At 45.7% G+C, this 19,676-nt stretch overlaps 1 protein-coding gene across 1 annotated transcript in view; it reads left to right on the top strand.

Moving 5' to 3' along the window:
- Positions 1–2,730: 2,730 nt before the first annotated feature.
- Positions 2,731–19,676, top strand: part of TRIM47 (tripartite motif containing 47) — a 33,852-nt gene continuing 16,906 nt past the window's right edge. Inside the window, exons 1-8 of the mRNA XM_053368472.1 lie at positions 2,731–3,457; positions 5,953–6,048; positions 6,447–6,680; positions 9,106–9,271; positions 9,956–9,997; positions 10,648–10,728; positions 12,379–13,025; positions 17,165–17,953. Of these exons, the coding sequence (XP_053224447.1) occupies positions 3,008–3,457; positions 5,953–6,048; positions 6,447–6,680; positions 9,106–9,271; positions 9,956–9,997; positions 10,648–10,728; positions 12,379–13,025; positions 17,165–17,953 (2,505 nt within the window). The 5' untranslated portion in view covers positions 2,731–3,007. The remainder of the gene's footprint in view (positions 3,458–5,952; positions 6,049–6,446; positions 6,681–9,105; positions 9,272–9,955; positions 9,998–10,647; positions 10,729–12,378; positions 13,026–17,164; positions 17,954–19,676) is intronic.

Here is a 19,676-nt window from a genome sequence, read left to right as displayed (position 1 = left end):
TTGGAAAGCTGGGAAAGCAGAGTTTAGAGAGATCGTAAACAGTTGAGTCCCCTATTTTATTTATTGATATTCAACACTCATAAACTTATATTGAGATGGGGTGGACAGTAATAAATAATAAATTATTATTATTATAATGTGGTAGATAGATCTATAGGCAAAATAAAATTATTTAGGGTGGGAAAAATCCCTAAGTGTCTTGTGAAGAATGGGGAATAAATTACTCTCTTCTTATGGCTTTTGGCAACAGAACAGCCTAGAAAAGAAATTCAGTGTAAGTATGTGTGGAAAAAAGCAAGCTTTGGATCATAATGGAAAACTTACTGAAAGTGTCAGCTCTCAAGAGCCTCTGCCAGGAAATTCAGTTGCAGGAATCAGGGTGGGGTTGGGATAAAACAAGTACTGTATCAAATATACAGTCCTGCGTTTTGGCATAAAGTCTGGTTGTTTTCCTTCTACCTAAAAAGTAATATCAAGAATATAAGAGCATAGCCATTGAGGCTAGTAGCCACTGATAGCCTTATCCTCCTGGGCAACCTGTAGAGCAGGGATGCGGAACTACCACTGTATCACATTCATTCTTGCTGGGACTGATGGAGTCCCAACACCTAGAGAGCCAAAGGTTCGCCTGTAGAAAAGGGCAACTAAAACTAACTGCAGAGGGAAATTCACAGGTGGAAGATTTAAGGCTGTGCTTTTGTAATTTAGAAAATCACTATGGGGGGAACTTGCTAAAATCATGACCACTGTTGAGAAAGTAAAGAGGAATAAAGCTCATTACTAGAATACAAGAGGATCATCCAACAGAATGTATCGGCAGTAGCGTGTTTATGCAGTGTATTATTGTAGAACTCATTGCTCCAAGGTTTTGTGATGGATACTGGTCTATAGAGCTTTTATAAGTCTTCATGGACTTGTTCATGGAGGATAGATCTACCAGTAGTGCTACAACTAAAAATCAAATGTCCATATATCAGAGGCCATATATCAGAGGATAACTGTTGCCATCATACCCTGTGAGCTTTTCAGCAGCATCTATCTGTCTGGCCACTCTTGAATAGTTCTTGTCTTTCAAGACAACTATTCTGTGTTGGGAGAGTGTATGCTGGAGTATTTCATAGCAATTTTTATTAAAAAGAAATATTGTCAGTTTGTTATGAGAGGAGAAGCACAAGTTTCATAGAGACTTCAAAATAAAGAAGGACAACAATAAAACATAATAAATCAGGAAAGGGGGAAACCAGGACATAACAACAACAACAACAACAACAGCAACAACAAAAATCATAACAAATGTGAAACCTAACAGCCATTCTGGTTTCCTGGAGTGCACCACCTAATAGAGGCTAATCAATTTCTTTGCTAAGATAACGTGGAATAACAGTGCAAAAAAGTTTTTAAAACCCATCACGAAAAGCACATCAATTAAAAACATGTATCTAGAGCTTTTCCTAAAAAAATGCCTACAAGGGAAAAATAACTTCAGAAGCAGGCAAGGATCAGTCTGGACAAAAGCCTCTCTTTCTGTTGGCAGAGGGGTGAAGCTGCGGGATGCGGGGCTCAGGAATAATAATTTAATAATAATAGTAATAGTAATAGTAATAGTAATAGTAATAGTAATAATTTATTTATACCCCGCTGTGGCATTTGCCCATTCTTTTGGGGTTACGTTTATATTGGGGGAGAGAAAGAGTTAATAGGTTGACCAATAAGAAAGCCTGGAGGCAGAGCCTACCTGATTTTAAGGCTCAGCCCAGAGGTTTTGAGAGTTAGTTGGGTTGGTTCTTTTGGGAGGGGAGATAGAGGAGTCAGAGTGAGTTAGAGACAGGGACAAGACAGAGAGAGAATAGAGTGACAGCGTTTCGAATATATTTTAAAACTTGTTTGTGTTTGAAATAAACTTTAATCTTCATTGTTAACTCTACCTGACTAAGTACTTCACTGGGGAGCCCTGGGATTTCCCCCACAAAATTGGTGGCAGCAGAAGAATAAAGTAGTGGTGTACAGGTCAATAGTCCGTGAAAAGACCAGGGGCTCTGTACGACTGTCAAACCCGCCCATCTGGCTGGGTTTCTCCAGCCACTCGGGGCAGCTCCCGACAGAATACTAAAAACATGATCAAACATTAAAAACTTGCCTAAATGGAGCACAGATCTTGCTGCACCTTCAACTGAGCCTGCAAAGAACCTAGAAGCTCATCATCAGATCTTCTGTCTCAGGGCTGGATTTAGGTTTGATGAGGCCCTAAGCTACTGAAGGCAATGGGGCCATTTATATGTCCACCTGTCCTTTGTCAGCAACAAATTGTCACTGTTTTTGTGTTGAATATATGCTATATGGTAATTTATGGACTTAATAGGTATCTAAAGCCCTTTGCACATAACAAAATATAGTGGTACCTCAGGTTAAGAACTTAATTTGTTCTGGAGGGCCTTTCTTAACCTGAAACTGTTCTTAACCTGAGGTACCACTTTAGCTAATGGGGTCTCCCGCTGCCGCCGTGCGATTTCTGTTCTCATCCTGAAGCAAAGTTCTTAACCCGAGGTACTATTTCTGGGTTAGTGGAGTCTGTAACCTGAAGCGTCTGTAACCTGAAGCGTCTGTAACCCGAGGTTCCATTGTATGTATTTTATCAAGGTACATCCACTTTTTTTCTTTTTAAAAAAACTGGGGGCCCCAAGAGAGTGGGGCCCTAAGCTATAGCTTGTTTAGTTTATATGTATATCCAGCACTGTCCTGTCAGAGGAGCGGGTGGTATTTGAAAAGATTGCCTTTCACACGGGGACAAGGGAGCCAGAAACTCAAAACTCTTTTCTTGCATGGAAAGGAGATGCCAATCATCTTTGCTCTCCCTGCCTCTTTAAGAGCCTGGGGGCTGATGCGCCTTAATTTGGCCCAGCCCTTCCTTCTCCTGAGCCATCTCCAGCAGCCTCAGCCTTTTTTTGGCGGCCCTGGGTTTCACTTTCTTTTCCTCTGGGCTTTGTAAGTGGCTCTTCTGCCGCGCGCCATGGCTTCCTCAGACCCGCAGAAGCTGGAAGAAAAGCTGACGTGCTGCATTTGCCTGGATACGTTTAGCACCCCGGTGACGGTGCCCTGCGGGCACAGCTTCTGCGAGAAGTGCATCTGCGACCACTGGGACGGAGAGGAGGGCAAAGGGCCCGCCGCCACGGGCTACACTTGCCCCTCGTGCCGCAAGAGCTTCCCGGAGAGGCCGGAGCTCAGCAAGACCGTCCTGCTCGACAGTCTGGTGGAGCTGCTCCACAAGCAGGAAGATGGCGGGCCGGCTTCCCGGACGGAGCAGGCGGCCGCTGCTCGGGAAAGGAAGTGCCCCAGGCACGGCCGGCCCTTGGAGCTGTACTGCCAGACGGAGAAGCGGGGCATCTGCTGCGTGTGCACGCTCAAGGAGTGCCAGCAGCACGGCAGGGCCCTCGTCGAGGACGAGCGGAAAGCCAAAGAAGTAAGCAGGGAGCGGGGCAGAAGCATTTCCGGAGCCGGCCACTTGGGGCCATGGCAACATAACTTATACAGTGGTACCTCGGGTTAAGTACTTACCGGTAATTCGTTCCAGAGGTCCGTTCTTAAACTGAAACTGTTCTTAACCTGAAGCACCACTTTAGCTAATGGGGCCTCCCACTGCTGCTGCGCCACCGGAGCACAATTTCTGTTCTCATCCTGAAGCAAAGTTCTTAACCCGAGGTACTACTTCTGGGTTAGTGGAGTCTGTAACCTGAAGCGTATGTAACCTGAGGTACCACTGTATGTACACAGTACAAACTCCTGTGATCTTGGGCATCTCTCTTTTTTTATATGCAGTGATACCTTGGGTTACATACGCTTCAGGTTACAGACTCCACTAACCCAGAAATAGTGCTTCAGGTTAAGAACTTTGCTTCAGGATGAGAACAGAAATCGTGCTCCAGTGGCGCGGCGGCAGCAGGAGGCCACATTAGCGAAAGTGGTGCTTCAGGTTAAGAACAGTTTCAGGTTAAGAACGGACCTCCAGAACGAATTAAGTACTTAACCCGAGGTACCACCGTACTATATATATATACATTTTATTAGTTTTTTTAACATATCATTTTCAACAGTAATTAAACATACTTTTACATCTTATTCAAATTTTTGACTTTCGTCAATCCCGACTGAAAATTTTCCAATCTAATCTCTCAGTATGCATTTCTTATCTTCCCTATTACATTTCAAACTCATAACCAATATCTCTATCTTTTTCTACTTTGTAACACTTTGTATATTTCTCCTTACAAAACTTCTTGTAGTCCTACTAGCGTAATTTGTTGATTACAGTTGCTCTTCAAATGATTCATATACTTCTTCCAATCTTCTGTAAATCTCTGGTCCCACAGGTTTCGAATCCTTCCTGTCATTTTGTCCAATTCTGCATAGTCCATTAATTTTGTCTGCCGATCTTGGGCATCTCTCACTCTGCAATGGACCAGGCTGTTTATGGACGGGTGTCATGCTGGCCAAAGGAGCCTTCGGGCATCCCATTTTAAAATTAAGCATTCCCTCTAGTGCATTAGTTACTTGGGATTGTGGGACATGCACATTGTAGTTGTCGTGGTGCGCACCTTACTCTTAAAGGATTTATGTTGTTGGGGGCAGAACACTCACCTGTCATCATCCTCTGTCTCAGATTTGGAATGAAATGTCTCAACAACAGTTGTTTTAAATAATGATGATGATGATGATTAATTAATAATAATTTATTATTTATACCCTGCCCATATGTCCGAGTCTACTCAGCCACTCTAGGCGGCTCCCAACAGAATATTAAAAACATGATAAAGCATCAAACATTAAAAACTTCCCTAAACAGGGCTGCCTTCAGAAATTACTTTCTTTTGAAAAACCAGTCAAAATCCTTCTACAATTAGTACTTTTAGTTAAGTATTTTTATTTATTTACTCGATTTAACTGCCTCCCACCCCCGGCTATGCCCACTGGTGACGCAGAGACAGCCTAGGTTGTGTATATTGCTCTAATCTCAGCTTTGCTGCAGTGGATAAATTTTCACTTGCTGAATGTCTGCCTGATTGACTCACGACTCTTCTCAGATACCAAATGCTTTATAATAATGGGTTTGATGCAGTAAGGCCTTTATCTCCACTGTAGCCTAAGATTTAATTCATTCCATATGAAGGATGGCCGGACATTAACTCTTGGTGCTGCCACCAAGCTACATTTCCTCAACTTCTGTAGGAGAAGCCATGAAAGTTATAAAGCAGGCATCACTTGCCGTACAGTGGTACCTCGTGTTAAGAACTTAATTCGTTCTGGACGTCTGTTCTTAACCTGAAACTGTTCTTAACCTGAGACATCACTTTAGCTAATGGGGCCTCCTGCTGCCACTGCGCCGCTGCCACACGATTTCTGTTCTCATCCTGAAGCAAAGTTCTTAACCCAAGGTACTATTTCTGGGTTAGCGAAGTCTGTGACCTGAAGTGTCTGTAACCTAAAGTGTCTGTAACCCAAGGTACCACTGTATAGATATGAAACATTTTAAGGCTAGCTAGGGCATAACGACTTTGCTGTAACAATACCAAGCAAGAATCCTTTGCTTGAATGTACACTGGAAGACATTGCTAGACCCAAATCATAGCCTATGGGCTTTCGTGTGGTGAGGCAGTTCAGCACTGCTCAATACAAACGTAATGGTTTGGATTAGTCTGGACATCATGGCCCTTTCTTACATCCTCAGTGAGTTACCACTTCCTATAACTTGGCTACCTTGATGCCTACACTGATTACCTTCAATCTAATAGGGTGTTATATTAACAGAACTCTGGAGTCTTTCCAAAGGGATGAATGAATCTTGGAAGATTCATCTGCGGAAATCTGCCACCCCTCTTGGGAAGGTGAGATGCAGGGGCCAGGTGTGGCTAGGTGAGATTGAAGTGCTTGCCTGTTAAATTATTTTGAACTCTTCGGCAGGAGTCTGTAAGAGCAACCCTGGAGAAAACTCGAAAGGAGGCAGAGCCTATCAGAGAAGCAATTCAGAAACTGGAGCAGCGGATAGACAACATCAAGGTAAGGAATCCACAGAGAGCATCATAATGACAAAAGTGCCTCCCATGGGAAGTGCTTGCTCTCCATTGACCCCATTTGGTACCCATCATGGCTAAAACTCCAGTTACTGAATGAGCAAGTGGGCCTTCTGTATTTGTGTCCCTTTCCTAACAGCTCAGACCTGTAGTGAATTATTTGCCAACCTGGTGCCCTCCAGATGTTCTGGATTACAACTCCCATCAGCCCCTGCTAGCCAGTCAAGGATCACAGTCTCTCTTTTTGCCTGCCTCCCAACATTTTATTTTCTTATTTCCATTAAGAGGGACACCTAGTACCCAACAGAATGCAGAGCAGCAAGGGAAATATAGGCAGCTACAGTGGAAACAACTGTATTTTGTTGCCCTTCCTTTTTCATCCAGGGTTCCTCGGAGAAGTTAAAATCTGGAGTTGTGCAGAAGTTCGCTTCTCTTGTGGAAGCCTTGAAGGAATGCCAGAGGAAGACAGTGGAGAAGATTGAAAGAGAGCAAGATGCTGCGCTTGGCAAAATGCAAGAGAACTTGGACCAGCTGAAGCGCCAACTGGATGGGCTTACCCAGCGCAACGAGAAGGCAGAAGAGCTGCTCGCTTGTACTGATGATATGACGTTTCTGGAGGTATGTAATGTGTATACTGATGGCATTTGGGCCAGATCTTTATATCCCCACTCCCAGGGGACAGCTTTAATAGGTGGGTGGTCCTGTCAACTTGTTAAAGTTGGTTCATGGATGAGAGATAGTGACCATGAAGGACTGAACTCCAAGTAATTCAATCCTGCTTTCTGAAGGGATCGGCTGTGCCAGTGAGTTCTTACATAGCCAAACCAAGCAGGATTGAACTCCCCACCCTTCAATCTCTATGTGCCCCACACCTATGGTTTGGGGAAATGTCCTGGAAGGCGAAACGGGGAGAACCGGTGGGCCAAATGTGGCCAGCAAGCCAGAGGCTCCCCACCCCTAAAATAAACCATAGCTTAGTATTACAGAGTGGGAGTTGCTGCCTGTTCTGCTCCCCATTCCTGGCAGCTGACAAGCTCTTAACTGGAAGGTATCTTGAATATCATAACTAAGCCTCTGAACCTTGGCAACCATTGGCATGCAGGAGTTCTGTGTTTATTTAATTCTTAACAGTGATATGCTTTGAATGCAAAGATAGTCCCAGACCCTCAGAAGTTCTTGAAGTGTAGAAGTCCTGTCATACACCAGTGTGGCTACAAATTCTTATCCTTAAAAGTTTTCTGTGAAGTGGGGATTTCCCTCCCCCCCCCCAGCATTGCACTGCATTGTAAGCTAAGAGAGCAGTGGTATGTTTCACGTCCTGTGTACAGCATGCAACTGAGATTAGACCTTTCTGTGGGACTCTTCATAATTATAAGCGCTTCTCTAGCCTTCTCAGCTGGGAGATAGAGGAGAAAAAGGATTAGCTAGGCCTAATGGTCAGCAAGTGGAGACAACTGAAAAACAATTTGGCTGCCAACTCCAGAGCAGAGTTTAGAATGTGAATCACCCACCATGCCAGAGGGGGGAATGTCTGAAGTTGAACTGTCTTGGGGGGGGGGGAATTCCATTGATGGGGCCCTCTGTCTTCAGAGAGACAGGCAATTCATGCGGTGAGAGGGTGTTATTGTAGCAAAATGGCTTTACCCAGTTGGTTACTCACAGCAACATTTTGTAGCCAGCAGCAGCAGCAGGGAATTGTGTGGTTTTCTCATCAGAAGGCTGCTGTGCCATTGTCCTCCTTTCTGTTCTGAATTTTTTTTTACGAGCTGAACAGTCTCAGATTGGCAAGAATGCCCTGGCACACCACTGCCTTCAAATATATAATGAATACACTTGCTTTTACAGTGGTACCTCAGGTTAAGTACTTAATCCGTTCTGGAGGTCTGTTCTTAACCTGAAACTGTTCTTAACCTGAAGCACCACTTTAGCTAATGGGGCCTCCTGCTGCTGCCGCAGCACGATTTCTTTTCTCATCTTGAAGCAAAGTTCTTAACCTGAGGTAATATTTCTGGGTTAGCGGAGTCTGTAACCTGAAGCGTATGTAACCTGAGGTACCACTGTACACACACACACACATATATATACACACACACACAATGTAGTAAGGGAACAGAAGCGGCCAAGTGCCGTCCACACACACACACACACACCCGCTTCACCCGCTCACCTTTCGCTGTTATTGACAATGACACCGCCCCCCTCGGAATGGTTCCTGTTCAGGGATTGATGGAAGTCAAAAATTTGAATACAGTGGTGCCTCGGGTTAAGTACTTAATTCGTTCCGGAGGTCCGTACTTAACCTGAAACTGTTCTTAACCTGAAGCACCACTTTAGCTAATGGGGCCTCTTGCTGCCGCCGCGCCGCTGGAGCATGATTTCTGTTGTTATCCTGAAGCAAAGTTCTTAACCCAAGGTACTATTTCTGGGTTAGCGGAGTCTGTAACCTGAAGCGTATGTAACCCGAGGTACCACTGTAGTTCGCTTTTATTTTAAACTCGTTTTTCAACATAGTGCTCAAAGTGGCGTCACAAAAGGGACCCACCAGCGTGCTCTTGGCACATGTGGATTTCTGAGCAAGTGCTATGGGGACCCCTAAGGCAGGCAAAGGAGGGGAAGAAGTGGGGAGGGGAGCATGTGTCCTGCTTTATAGCTACCTCTGCTTGAAGGGCTGGCTGGTCCAAGTCCAGTTAAGAGATAATGAACCACAATGGAGAGGCAGGGGCTTGCAAGTTGCATCTGGACAGCAAACTGATCAGGGACACAGGTCACGCTATTAAGGTCTTCCCAATTTATTTTTATTTCAATGAATTGCATTTGTCCAAATGTGCATATATTAACATATTTTATGCAAATTTGTGTTCGTTTGTTCCCTTCTTTGGCGATGCATTTCCTCCTGCTTGGCAATATGTAAGTGGCCACCGTAGAGTACCAAACTAAAGAATTTCAGGATCGATCCAGTTCACTTACATAAGCTGAAGTTAAACTCCATTCATGTAAGTCAACAGTCAAACTTTGTGATTCCTACATGTCCTGTTCCTTGTAGGAACTGCATCATCTTCCTCCTCTTGGCAACTTAGAAGTTATTCCACCTGTTGAGTTTGATTTGGCCAGCAATGTGGATGCTGTCACTGAACTCTTCAATGAGGTTTCCAGGCTTTTGCAAGAGGCTCAGTCAAATTCCTTGAGTCCACCGATGACTGAAACAAAAGGTAACCATTCAGCTGTTTTATGGAGTGGTGAAAAATTCAAGATCACCTGTGGAAAGTCAGTTGGTCAGTTTTCTTTCTAATAAAGGCGGCTGGAGGTTTAAGTGCTACAGTAAAGTGGGGGAAAGTATTTATTTTGATAGATTTCCATATTGAAGAGGAATAGTAGGGCAATGACAGTGCTTAGTTTTCTGAAAGAAAGATTAGATTTGTACTGCCAGAATTACCCCAATTTTCTCTGTAGTCGTCCACAAAACTCTCCTCAGAGAGACTTTTTAAATCTTATAAAGTCCTTTGTTCCCAAATGTTTTCCTAGGAAAGTAGGATCCAGTTCAGATGTAATCATGACAAACCACAGTTTGTCATTACAAGGACAAGCTACAGCAAGCCTGAGGCTCATTCGCTTCCTCCTCCATTTCCCAGCCTTCTCTGACCATAAGAGGAGGAGATTAGAAGTGTCTGCTTCTAGTTGTAAAAAGCACGGGAAATTGTGGTTTTGTTCTCAAATCAGGATTCAAAGCCATTCTTTGATTCTGTCTTCAGATCCTGGTTTGAGAACAAGCTGCAGTTGCACAAACCAGTTTCCCACATTTGGATGAAAAGGCAAACTGAAGCTTGTTGCAAACTGAAATTCTGAACTGGGCCAGAACATGTGGCCTTTATCTGGATTTCACCTACTCATTTCAGCTCCTGACCTGGAGGCAACCCTTTATAATGGGCCTGGGCAAGGTGAGCAGCATGATACCAAGGAGGGCGGGGAGCGGAAGGGGGTGGCAGTGAGAGCACCTCATTCATCATTGGTTTGGGCCCACCATTGGCTCCAGCCCTGCCCACCAGTGGCATGCAGCCCCCCAACAGATTGCCCCCAAAGGAATCTTGCCCTCAAAGGAGAAAACCCTTCCTTTTGCACCTACATGACACCAAACAACGCATTCACAGCAGTCCACAAGTGTGGTCTTTTGTGATGCATTAGGATGAGAATTGTAAAGCTTGCTGCACACAGAAAAGTGATTTAAGAAACTTTAATAATTTGATCATACATCAGAGAGTATTTATGCTTTGTCTTGTTTCAGACCATGAGAGATTATGCCTTGGGAGCACCTAAGTGTCTGGTTATTATGAAGAAAAATATAACACTGTGGGATGCCTTTAAGTACACTGCTGCTTCTTCTCCTTTTTAAAGAGAAATATATTAAAATATATCCAAAGGCCAGCTTTGAACCTTGCTGCCTGTGTATCTTGTCCTCACCCCTCCCGAAAAGGCTCCCCCAACTCACTGCCGAGTCTTGGCTTGTCTACCATTTTGAAATCGTTGTTTTTAAGGCAAATGAGTTTCCTTCCTGCTTTTAAGTTTTCCTTGCTTATATCTCACTCGGCAGTCTCACCGGAGCCAAAGGTAATTGTGAGAAGGGCCGGACCGTGCCTTCCAGACAATGAGTTAAGAATGTCTTTTTTAAAAGGTAAGCGACTTTCTGGGCTGCACGCAGTTACTTAAAAAAGGGAAGTAGGGTCACTAGTGCATAAATATATTCAGAGCTGCTTCCTTTGGGTCCTCTCTCAGGATCATAAATTAATTTATTTGTGTGTGCGTGTTCTGTTGGTTATAATAATATTCCTGGTGGTGGTTGACCTGAGGCGGGTGAGGAATTCTCGCATAAACAAGTCTATTCATATGAACAGCATAGCATGGAAGTTGCAAAGTCACACAAGAATGTAGCTCCTCTTCCCTTCCACTTATGGGCTGGAATTCAAACTAGCGCTGAGGAGATCACTTGTCAGTGCAAGCATTTTTGCTTGCCTGTTGGAATGATTTCTCCTCTCCTGTGCACTGTTGTGGGGGTTCTCCTACCCTTACCCCGAGCTGATTGAGGAGGGCAGACTGCGCTAGTGGGGCTCATTGTGTTGGCTCCCATTACAGCACCTATACTGTTTAAGGCAGTCCATGATTTTTGTTTTTCATGCAAAGGAGTCAACATTGCAAGAGTTTGCTGCTCCCACATTACACTGCTCATGCAAGTAAGCAATTGCCCACATCAGTAGTCCTTTAAAAAAAGAAGAAGCATAAATGTGCCTTCAGATCCAGGAGTTCAAAAAGCTTCGCAAAACTGTGGAGCCATATTGGAGGCAGCCGATGCAGACCTATAAGTTCTGCATTTTATTCTCACTGTCTCCCACACACCTGTGGAGGAGGCAGCGACCAAGTTGCCCAACTCTGCTTTTGGGGACATCTGGGTGAGTTCCCTGTTAAGATCTCTAGGATCCTCCTTGTTCAAGAGAAGCTTCTTGCGCTTAGATTAGCAGGAAACCAGGAAGCTATGGAGCAGATGTTCACTTAAATCACAAAGAACACAATTTATCTGTTAAACTAATAAATGGAACAGCTCCTGTTTTCTGACATGGGTGGAACACGGATCAAAGAGAAAGCACTTAGGACTGGTAACTACCGCAAACAGTTAGTAACTCCTTTCAGAAATCTGTGGACCAGAGCCAATGGACAAGGTACAACCTTTTGTATATACTTGCACATAATGCCTGTGTACTTTCCTTGCCCAGGCTTCTGGTTTGCATCCCTGAGGGAAATAATTATTCCATTAACCTTATTTAGGCAGAAGGCTGATCAAAGGGAATGTTGCATTGCTGACAACAACTGACACCCCTCATAGGCACCCTGGCACTGAGCAGGGATTTCTCATAGGCCATTGTGAGCAAAAAGTGATGTTTAAATAAAGCAGAGCCTGCCGATCCTAGAGATCTTGCTCCAAAGGAAATGGAAGGCACCCACTTCCCTTGGCTTTTATTTGACGCCTCTAAAGCCAACTTCCACTGTCCCTCAAGTGCGCACTGATACTTTCTCCTTGCTGCTTTGGTTAAATGCCCTGCAATACTAAAAAGTTGGTATTTCGTTCTTAGAACAGAGTTGACAGTAGATTAGCTCTGTTAGGAGAGAACAACAGATGAAATTGCCAAAATGCCACTTCAGCAAAGCCGTGGCATGCCTGATATGAGGGATGGGGGACCTTTTTCTCTAACTGAAGAGGAATTAGCCAGTTAAAAATACACTTGGGTGTTTTTTCTCCCACCTGACTTTGATACCTTTGTCACTCCTGCAGCTCAGCAGAATTTGACCTTTGATCCAACAACAGCTAACCAATACATGCAGTTGTCCGATGAGAACCGGAAGTGCCATCACTCTCAACGTATTCGGGGGTCGAGGCCAAAAGACCCACAGAGGTTTGAGCCATGGCAAGTCATGTGTGCCCAGAACTTCAGCCAGGGCAGCTGCTACTGGGAAGTCAAGTTATCTGGCCACTCTGTCATCATTGGCGTGGCTTATGGAAAGTTCCCCAGGAAGAAGCGGGTTGGCCGCACATTCACCATTGGGCTGGATAAACTCTCCTGGGGCCTGCACGTCCAGGAAGACTGCTATATGGCTTGGCACAACACCGAGTGCATTAAGATAAAAAAGCACGTGTGCAAATTCATTGGGGTGTGGTTGGATTGCAACCAAGGAGTGCTATCCTTTTATGGCGTGGATGACAACATGACACTCCTCCACACTTTCAACACGATCTTCACAGAGCCCCTTTTCCCAATCTTCTGGCTTTGCGAAGGCATAGCTGTGACCCTCTGCCAAAAGCCACAGGGCAAAGTTCGAACTGATGGGGTGCCTCCTGTCTTGCAAGCAGCTGCTGCTGCCGCCACCACAGTGGACGAACTGCCAGATGATGAGATACCTCTGAAACAAGGAGAGCAACTCTCCTGAGATCTCAAGGTACTTTGTACTCATTTTCCCCAGGGAGATGCAAGTCCCCATTTCTCATCTCAAGGTGGGACAAGTGTGCAAGAGGGATTAAAATTTGGGGAAGATGATTAGGGCACTGAACTCTGGCTGTCCTGGCCACTCATTGCTTAGTGTGCTGTGCATCCTGGTGAAGAATACGGCTTTCTGACAATCTCATCTCATTAAAAGCTAAGCAGGAAATGAAGAGGAGCAGGAAAACAGAGTAAACAAAATTTGTAATATTTCAGCCTACTTAAGCAATTATTAGGGGCCGGGGGGGATGACTGGAGGTGGACAGAACTAAATTGGTTTTTTTAAAAAAGTAATTTTTAAAATTTAAATGGCACAGTAGGGACTGATAACTTCTCCTTGGCACATATTAATTTTCAGAGTCGGCTTACCTTGAAACATTAAATTCTCCACTATGTATGTACTGCATATGTGTAGCTTTTCATACAAGGAAACTGAACTCTTTGGTTCAGAGAGGTTGCACTATTTTATGGTGTGAGTTTAAATTATGATGGAAGGAGTTCTATTTTACTTCTCTGTGCAAGCTCAACATGTCGTAACTGCTTATGTGTTGCCACTTTCTCATCAGCAGATTATGGTGGGAATGAAAACTTGCCAAGTTGGTTCCTGTTTTATTGTTCAGCTTTTAAAAAAAGTTTTATTGAGAAATAAAGCTTTCTAAGCAAAAAGGAAAAATAAGCTTACTAAAAAAATTTCTTTTATTAGAATTCCCTGTTCTAGCTGTGAGCTAGAAAATTGTCATAGCCCCAGGGTAGAGTATCCAAGAAACAAAACTGATCTGGTTCTTAGTAAGGTGACCTTAAGCTCACAATTGCCAGGGACTGGGTATCCTACACTACTGAACCTCTTGGTCTTGCTGATCAAAAGGTTGGTGGTTTGAATCCCTGTGATGGGGTGAGCTCCCATTTTCTGTCCCAGCTCCTGCCAACCTAGCAGTTCGAAAGCATGCCAGTGCAAGTAGATAAATAGGTACCACTGCGGTGGGAAGGTAAATGGCGTTTCCATGCACTCTGGTTCCGTCATGGTGTCCCATTGCACCAGAAGCGGTTTAGTCATGCTGGCCACATGACCCGGAAAACTGTCTGTGGACAAACGCCGGCTCCCTTGCCCTGAATCGAGATGAGCACCGCAACGCCATAATCGCCTTTGACTGGACTTAACCGTCCAGGGATCCTTTACCTTACACTTTCAGTGACCCCTATTTTTTATTTTGTTTTGTGTACCGATTAATTCCCTCAAGTCCAAGAGCTTTTCTCATCGTTCCACAGCTTGGAAAAAAGCACCATCTTACTCGCTGAATCGAAGGTTGGTTAAACAAAATCTCTTCGGATTTCCTGTGCATCTGATAAAATCTGATTCGGTGAATAAAATCAGAGGCGTATGACTACTGGGCTTCAAAGTTCCACAGTGACAGATAGCCATTGATAGACCTATCATCCCTGAATTTGTGTTTTTCCAAACTGTTACTGGCCATCACTGTTCATTCTCTGAAATAAGGACGGAAGAACAGCCTGCTGGGCCAGGCTAATGGCTCATCTGGTCCAGCAACCTGTTCTCTCTTTTTTTTAAAAAAAAGATATTTATTAAGATTTTCAAAATATTACAAAATGAAAAAAGAAAAATACAAAATAAAAATAGTTAAAAACAATTCCAACTTTCCATTACTTATCTTTCATTTGCTTGTTTCCCGGACCTCCTCACACCTCCCTTTTTTGTATTCCAGTTCAATTTGTTAGTTCAGCAAATCCTTTCCCTCTTTGTTTGTCCTAGTCTTTAATCTTAAAGTATTATAACATTAAGTTTTTACCTGTTAATAATCCATTTTTTCATATTCCTTTATAGCATTATAGCTAAAAACCACTTAACTTCTTATCCAACATCATTCTAACATTCATTAATTTTACAGTATTTCTGTAAGTAGACTTTAAACTTTTCCCAATCTTCTTCCACCGACTCTTCTCCCTGGTCTCGGATTCTGCCAGTCATTTCCGCCAGTTCCATATAGTCCATCACCTTCATCTGCCATTCTTCCCGGGTGGGTAGATCTTGTGTCTTCCAATACTTTGCAATAAGTATTCTTGCTGCTGTTGTGGTGTACAAAAAGAAAGTTCTGTCCTTCTTTGGCACCAATTGGCCGACCATGCCCAGGAGAAAGGCCTCTGGTTTCTTCAGGAAGGTATATTTAAATACCTTTTTCATTTCATTATATATCATCTCCCAGAAAGCCTTAAGAAAGGGCACGTCCACCAAAGGTGAAAGAATGTACCTTCCGTTTCTTTACACTTCGAACATTTATTATCGGGCAAATGATAGATTTTTGCAAGCCTGACTGGTGTAATGTACCACCTGTATATCATTTTCATAATATTCTCTTTTAAAGCATTACATGCTGTAAACTTCATACCTGTGGTCCATAACTGTTCCCAGTCAGCAACCTGTTCTCACAGTGGCCAATCAGAAGCCTGAGGCAAGAACACAAGCAGGACTTGAGTGCAACAATGCCCACCTGTGATTCCCAGAAACTGGTATTTGGAAGTATGCTGCCTCTGACAGCAGATGCGGAACACAGTACTTCCCTTTAATTAGTTGCCCTCAATTTCTAATATCGGGGGAGGGGAGGGTTATCTTTCCACCCACCTCTGTCTCGCTCATCCTATTAATATATAAGTCACTATCATGCCCCTTCTTTGTTGCCTTTTGTCCAAATTAGGGAAGGTGCACTAATAGCTTTACCCCCCCCCTTTTCATGCCAATGAATTTTTGGAGAACGGTGGGCAGAATTGTGCACTGTATCCTAAAAGCAGTTATGCTACTGATTTAAATAAGAGAATGTTGATACCGGCCATTTTACTTCCAGTTCCATTCCAAACAATCTGAACACTGAATTTGCTAGGTGCGCTCTCTCTAATCTATGTGTGTTTCTGTCCCTTTCTCTGACCCTATCCTAGGCAAACAAAATTGTATCTGTCTAGGTCACAGCACCTATTTATCGTTGAAAATCTGCTCAGTCTCCAAGTTAGCAAACATATGAAAGCAAGCACATATGAAAGGATGGTATTCCCTATGATAGCTGCAGTGCTTACTTCTGAGTAAACATGTTTAGGCTCACCTTGTAGGGAAGATTCATAATTCTGAGCGCCCCCCCCATCAAGAAATTCATTCCTGATTACCAGAGGAAATTAAAACGAACTAAAAAAACTGCAGGGCAATAATCACACACACACACACACACCGCTATATTTGTGAACATGATCTTTAGAGCGTGCCGGCTAGGAGAGATCTCCGAGATCTAGTGATTCTGTCACAACTCGTTCAAGGTTGCCTGCAAGCCTAAGGAAGCTATAAAGTTTAGAGCGTAAACCTCGTTCATTAAACTCGTTGGGTTTTACTTCAGAGAAAGCACGCTTAGTATCGTGCATCACTTCTACGACACCATAAATCCGGCAGCGGGAACCTGTGGCTCTCCAGGCGTTGTTGAACTAGTACAACTCTGACCATTGGCCATGCTGCCTGGAGTTTGGAAGTCCAACAAGACCTAGCGGACCATACCCCCCCCCACCGCGCGCCATTAACAATGTAGTTACACGAGTCTTAAAAGGGCCACAGCATCCCACCACAATTAGCTGTATGCCCCCTTTATGTTCCGGGGTCGGGGTCAGAGTTCCCTCGACAGGCTGATATCCTCATTTTCGGAGAGGACACTTAATTAATGACAGATTTGTCTTATCCAACTTCGTTCTTCGCTCTTCCCCAAATACGCAACAAGGAGCATTCACACGATCGTCTGCTCCTGACGTCCGCACCAGGACAAAAAGAAAAAGAAAGAAGAAAAGCCTTTATTAATGTGACTCCCTGCCGGCGCGCCGAAGGAAGAACTGGGGCCAAGCCCCTGTCCTTTCTTGGTGGGATTTCGGCGTGCTTGGATGAAGGGGCGGGTTCACCTCCTCCTCCGCTTCGCACCTTTGTGGGAGCGGCGAAGGGGCCGCGCCTCCAGGAGGAACGCGAACGCGCGCGCTGCCCCCTTAAACGGGAGGCTGGACTCAGCAATCTCCGCCGTGGGGCTGGCCGGAGCTGCCCGTCGGTGACACGCGTTCCTGGTGGGCGGAGTTGGCTCTCCCGCGCCCTGGATGTGGGAAAGGGAGCAGCCCAGGCGCGCTCTCTTCGCCTCCTTCTCGGTGGAGTCGAGCAGCATGGATGCGGGCTCCGGCCCCATCAGCCCAGTCTCCCATCTCCAGGAAGGCCCTTTCAGCTGCCCCATCTGCCTCGACGCCCTCAAGGACCCGGTCACCACCCCTTGCGGCCACAACTTCTGCCTGAGCTGCCTCGGCGCGCACAGGCACCACCCCGGGACCGTCGCGGCAGGAAGCGGCGCGCCAAGCAGCTCCCGCTGCCCGCTCTGCCAGGAGTCTTTCCCGGCCGACCTCCAGCTCCGGAAGAACCACACCCTGGCCGAGCTGCTGCAGCTCCGGCAACCCGCCCCGAGCAGCCCGGGGCTGGCCATGGCCCCCGACAAGCCGCCGGAGCCGTGCGTGCCCGGCGACTCTTGCGCGCCGTCGGAGGACGCGCCGCCCGAAGAGGTGCTGTGCGACTTCTGCACCGACGGCGAGCGCGCCCGGGCGGCGCAGTCGTGCCTGGTGTGCCTGGCGTCCTTCTGCTCGCCGCACCTGCAGCCTCATCTCAAAAGCCCCGCTTTCCAAGGCCACCGGCTGGTGCCGCCCTTGCGGCACATCGAGGAAAGCCTCTGCAAGCTGCACCTCAAGCCCCTGGAGAGCTTCTGCCGGACGGACCGGAGCTGCATCTGCCAGCTGTGCAGGGCCCAAGAACACCGGGGCCATGAAGTGGTGGCGGTGGAGGTGGAGCGGGAGCACGTGGAGGTGGGTAGCACGCTCGTTCGGCCGTCCAGGCACAAAGGGGGTCCTTTGTGCAGCCTCGCTCCAGGGACGGGGAAGGCGGGGACGCTCCACTACCCTAGGCTGCAGTGCGCGGGGATTCCTGCAAGCTTCGCTCACCAGTTCCAGCCCGTGAATAACTGGAAGAGGGGAGGGTGGGTGGGTGGGTGTGGGCCACTGCTGCTGTTCCTCGACGTGTTAAATTTAGGAGCCTCGCTAGGGACGGGTTGGGAGAAGCTGCCTGAGGCCGCTGCAAAGTGGCTGGCTAGCAGGTCCCTCTTGGATGGGACAGCATAAATAAAAAATTGTCCAGTAGCACCTTAGAGAACAGTGTATATGAAGAAGTGTGCATGCGCACGAAAGCTTATACCCAGAATAAACTTAGTTTGTCTCTAAGGTGCTCCTGGACAATTTTTTATTTATTTTGACTTTGTCAGACCATCATGGCTACCTACCTGAATCTAGAAGGATGGGACAGCAGTTTGTCAGGTGCCCCAAGTTATCTGAAAAACAGGCACCCTATTTCCTAAGAGTTGGCACAAGGGTCTGTGTCTGCTCAGAAACACATTCCTGGAACTTACTTTCTTTGAAGGAGTGTGAGCTTGTTGAAAGACCCTTCCCTGTAAGCTTTCAGATTTTGAAGCAGTGTGTAGTTACTCTCTGGGGTTAGGAAGGCAGAGCAGTGCTGTCAGTGCAGGACTTGGGGGCAATGGTTTAGGGTCCAACTCAACAGAGTAAGTAGGAGATCTCCACCACCACCAAACACAAAAGGGCTGCCTTACTACAATTTGAAGTAAGTTAAATAAGACACACAACTGTCTGCAAAGGAGATACATTTACAATAGAGTGGGAGAGCATGTTAGAGTGTTGGATATGGGAGACCAGGGTTCAGATCCTCACTCAGCCAGGACGCACACTCAGTGACCTGCTTGGACCAGTCACTGCCTCTCAGGGAGCCGTAGCTTTGTGGAAGTGTGCAAATATTGTAGGCAGGGGCTTAACCCTTGGCATCTCCAGGGAAAAGAATAACAAGTAGCTCAGCTGAGGAACAACTCCTGCCCTGAGATGCTGAGCAGCTGGTGCCAGTAGACAGCACTGGGTCAGATGGACCAGAAGACTGACTCAGTAGAAGGCAGCTAAGCTGGCCCTACCATTAGGCTGAGTGGGGCAGCTGCCTTGGGCAGCTGATTTTTGTCAACATATTGTTACATTTGAGGTTATTATTGCTGCTATTGTATTTCTACTTGTGGGAGTTCTTGCCTCAGGTACCAAAATAATGTGGCCAGCTCTTGGTTACTACTTATCTTGTGACTCTGGGAGAGGGAGGGTTGCTGTTCTGCCATGGGCAGCAGAACATCTCTGGGCAGCCATATAATCTTATGTTCGTATGAGTGGAACGGCAGAGGCTATGGAACAATATTAAGGCTTATTGGGAAATTGGTTCAGAAAGGGAAAGAGCAGGGCGAGATGCGCTGGAAAAGTTATCTGTAGAGCTAGCTTGGCAGGAGAACGGAGCAATCCTTGTGGAGGAGGAGGAGACCTGGGTTGAAGTGGCACAGCCCTATCTGGGGAATCCTTGGAATGGCATTGCTCAGGAATCTGTAAGGCTAGGTTGTTGATCTGGAAGAGGGTGTGGGTAACTGGAGTATATGTTCTATGGACATTGTGTTTTAGGATGGTTTCAGGTATACATGACATGTTTTAAGCT

This window comes from Podarcis raffonei, chromosome 2, assembly GCF_027172205.1.
Source record: "Podarcis raffonei isolate rPodRaf1 chromosome 2, rPodRaf1.pri, whole genome shotgun sequence".
Lineage (NCBI taxonomy): Eukaryota > Metazoa > Chordata > Lepidosauria > Squamata > Lacertidae > Podarcis > Podarcis raffonei.
This window is presented reverse-complemented; position numbering and strand designations above follow the sequence as displayed.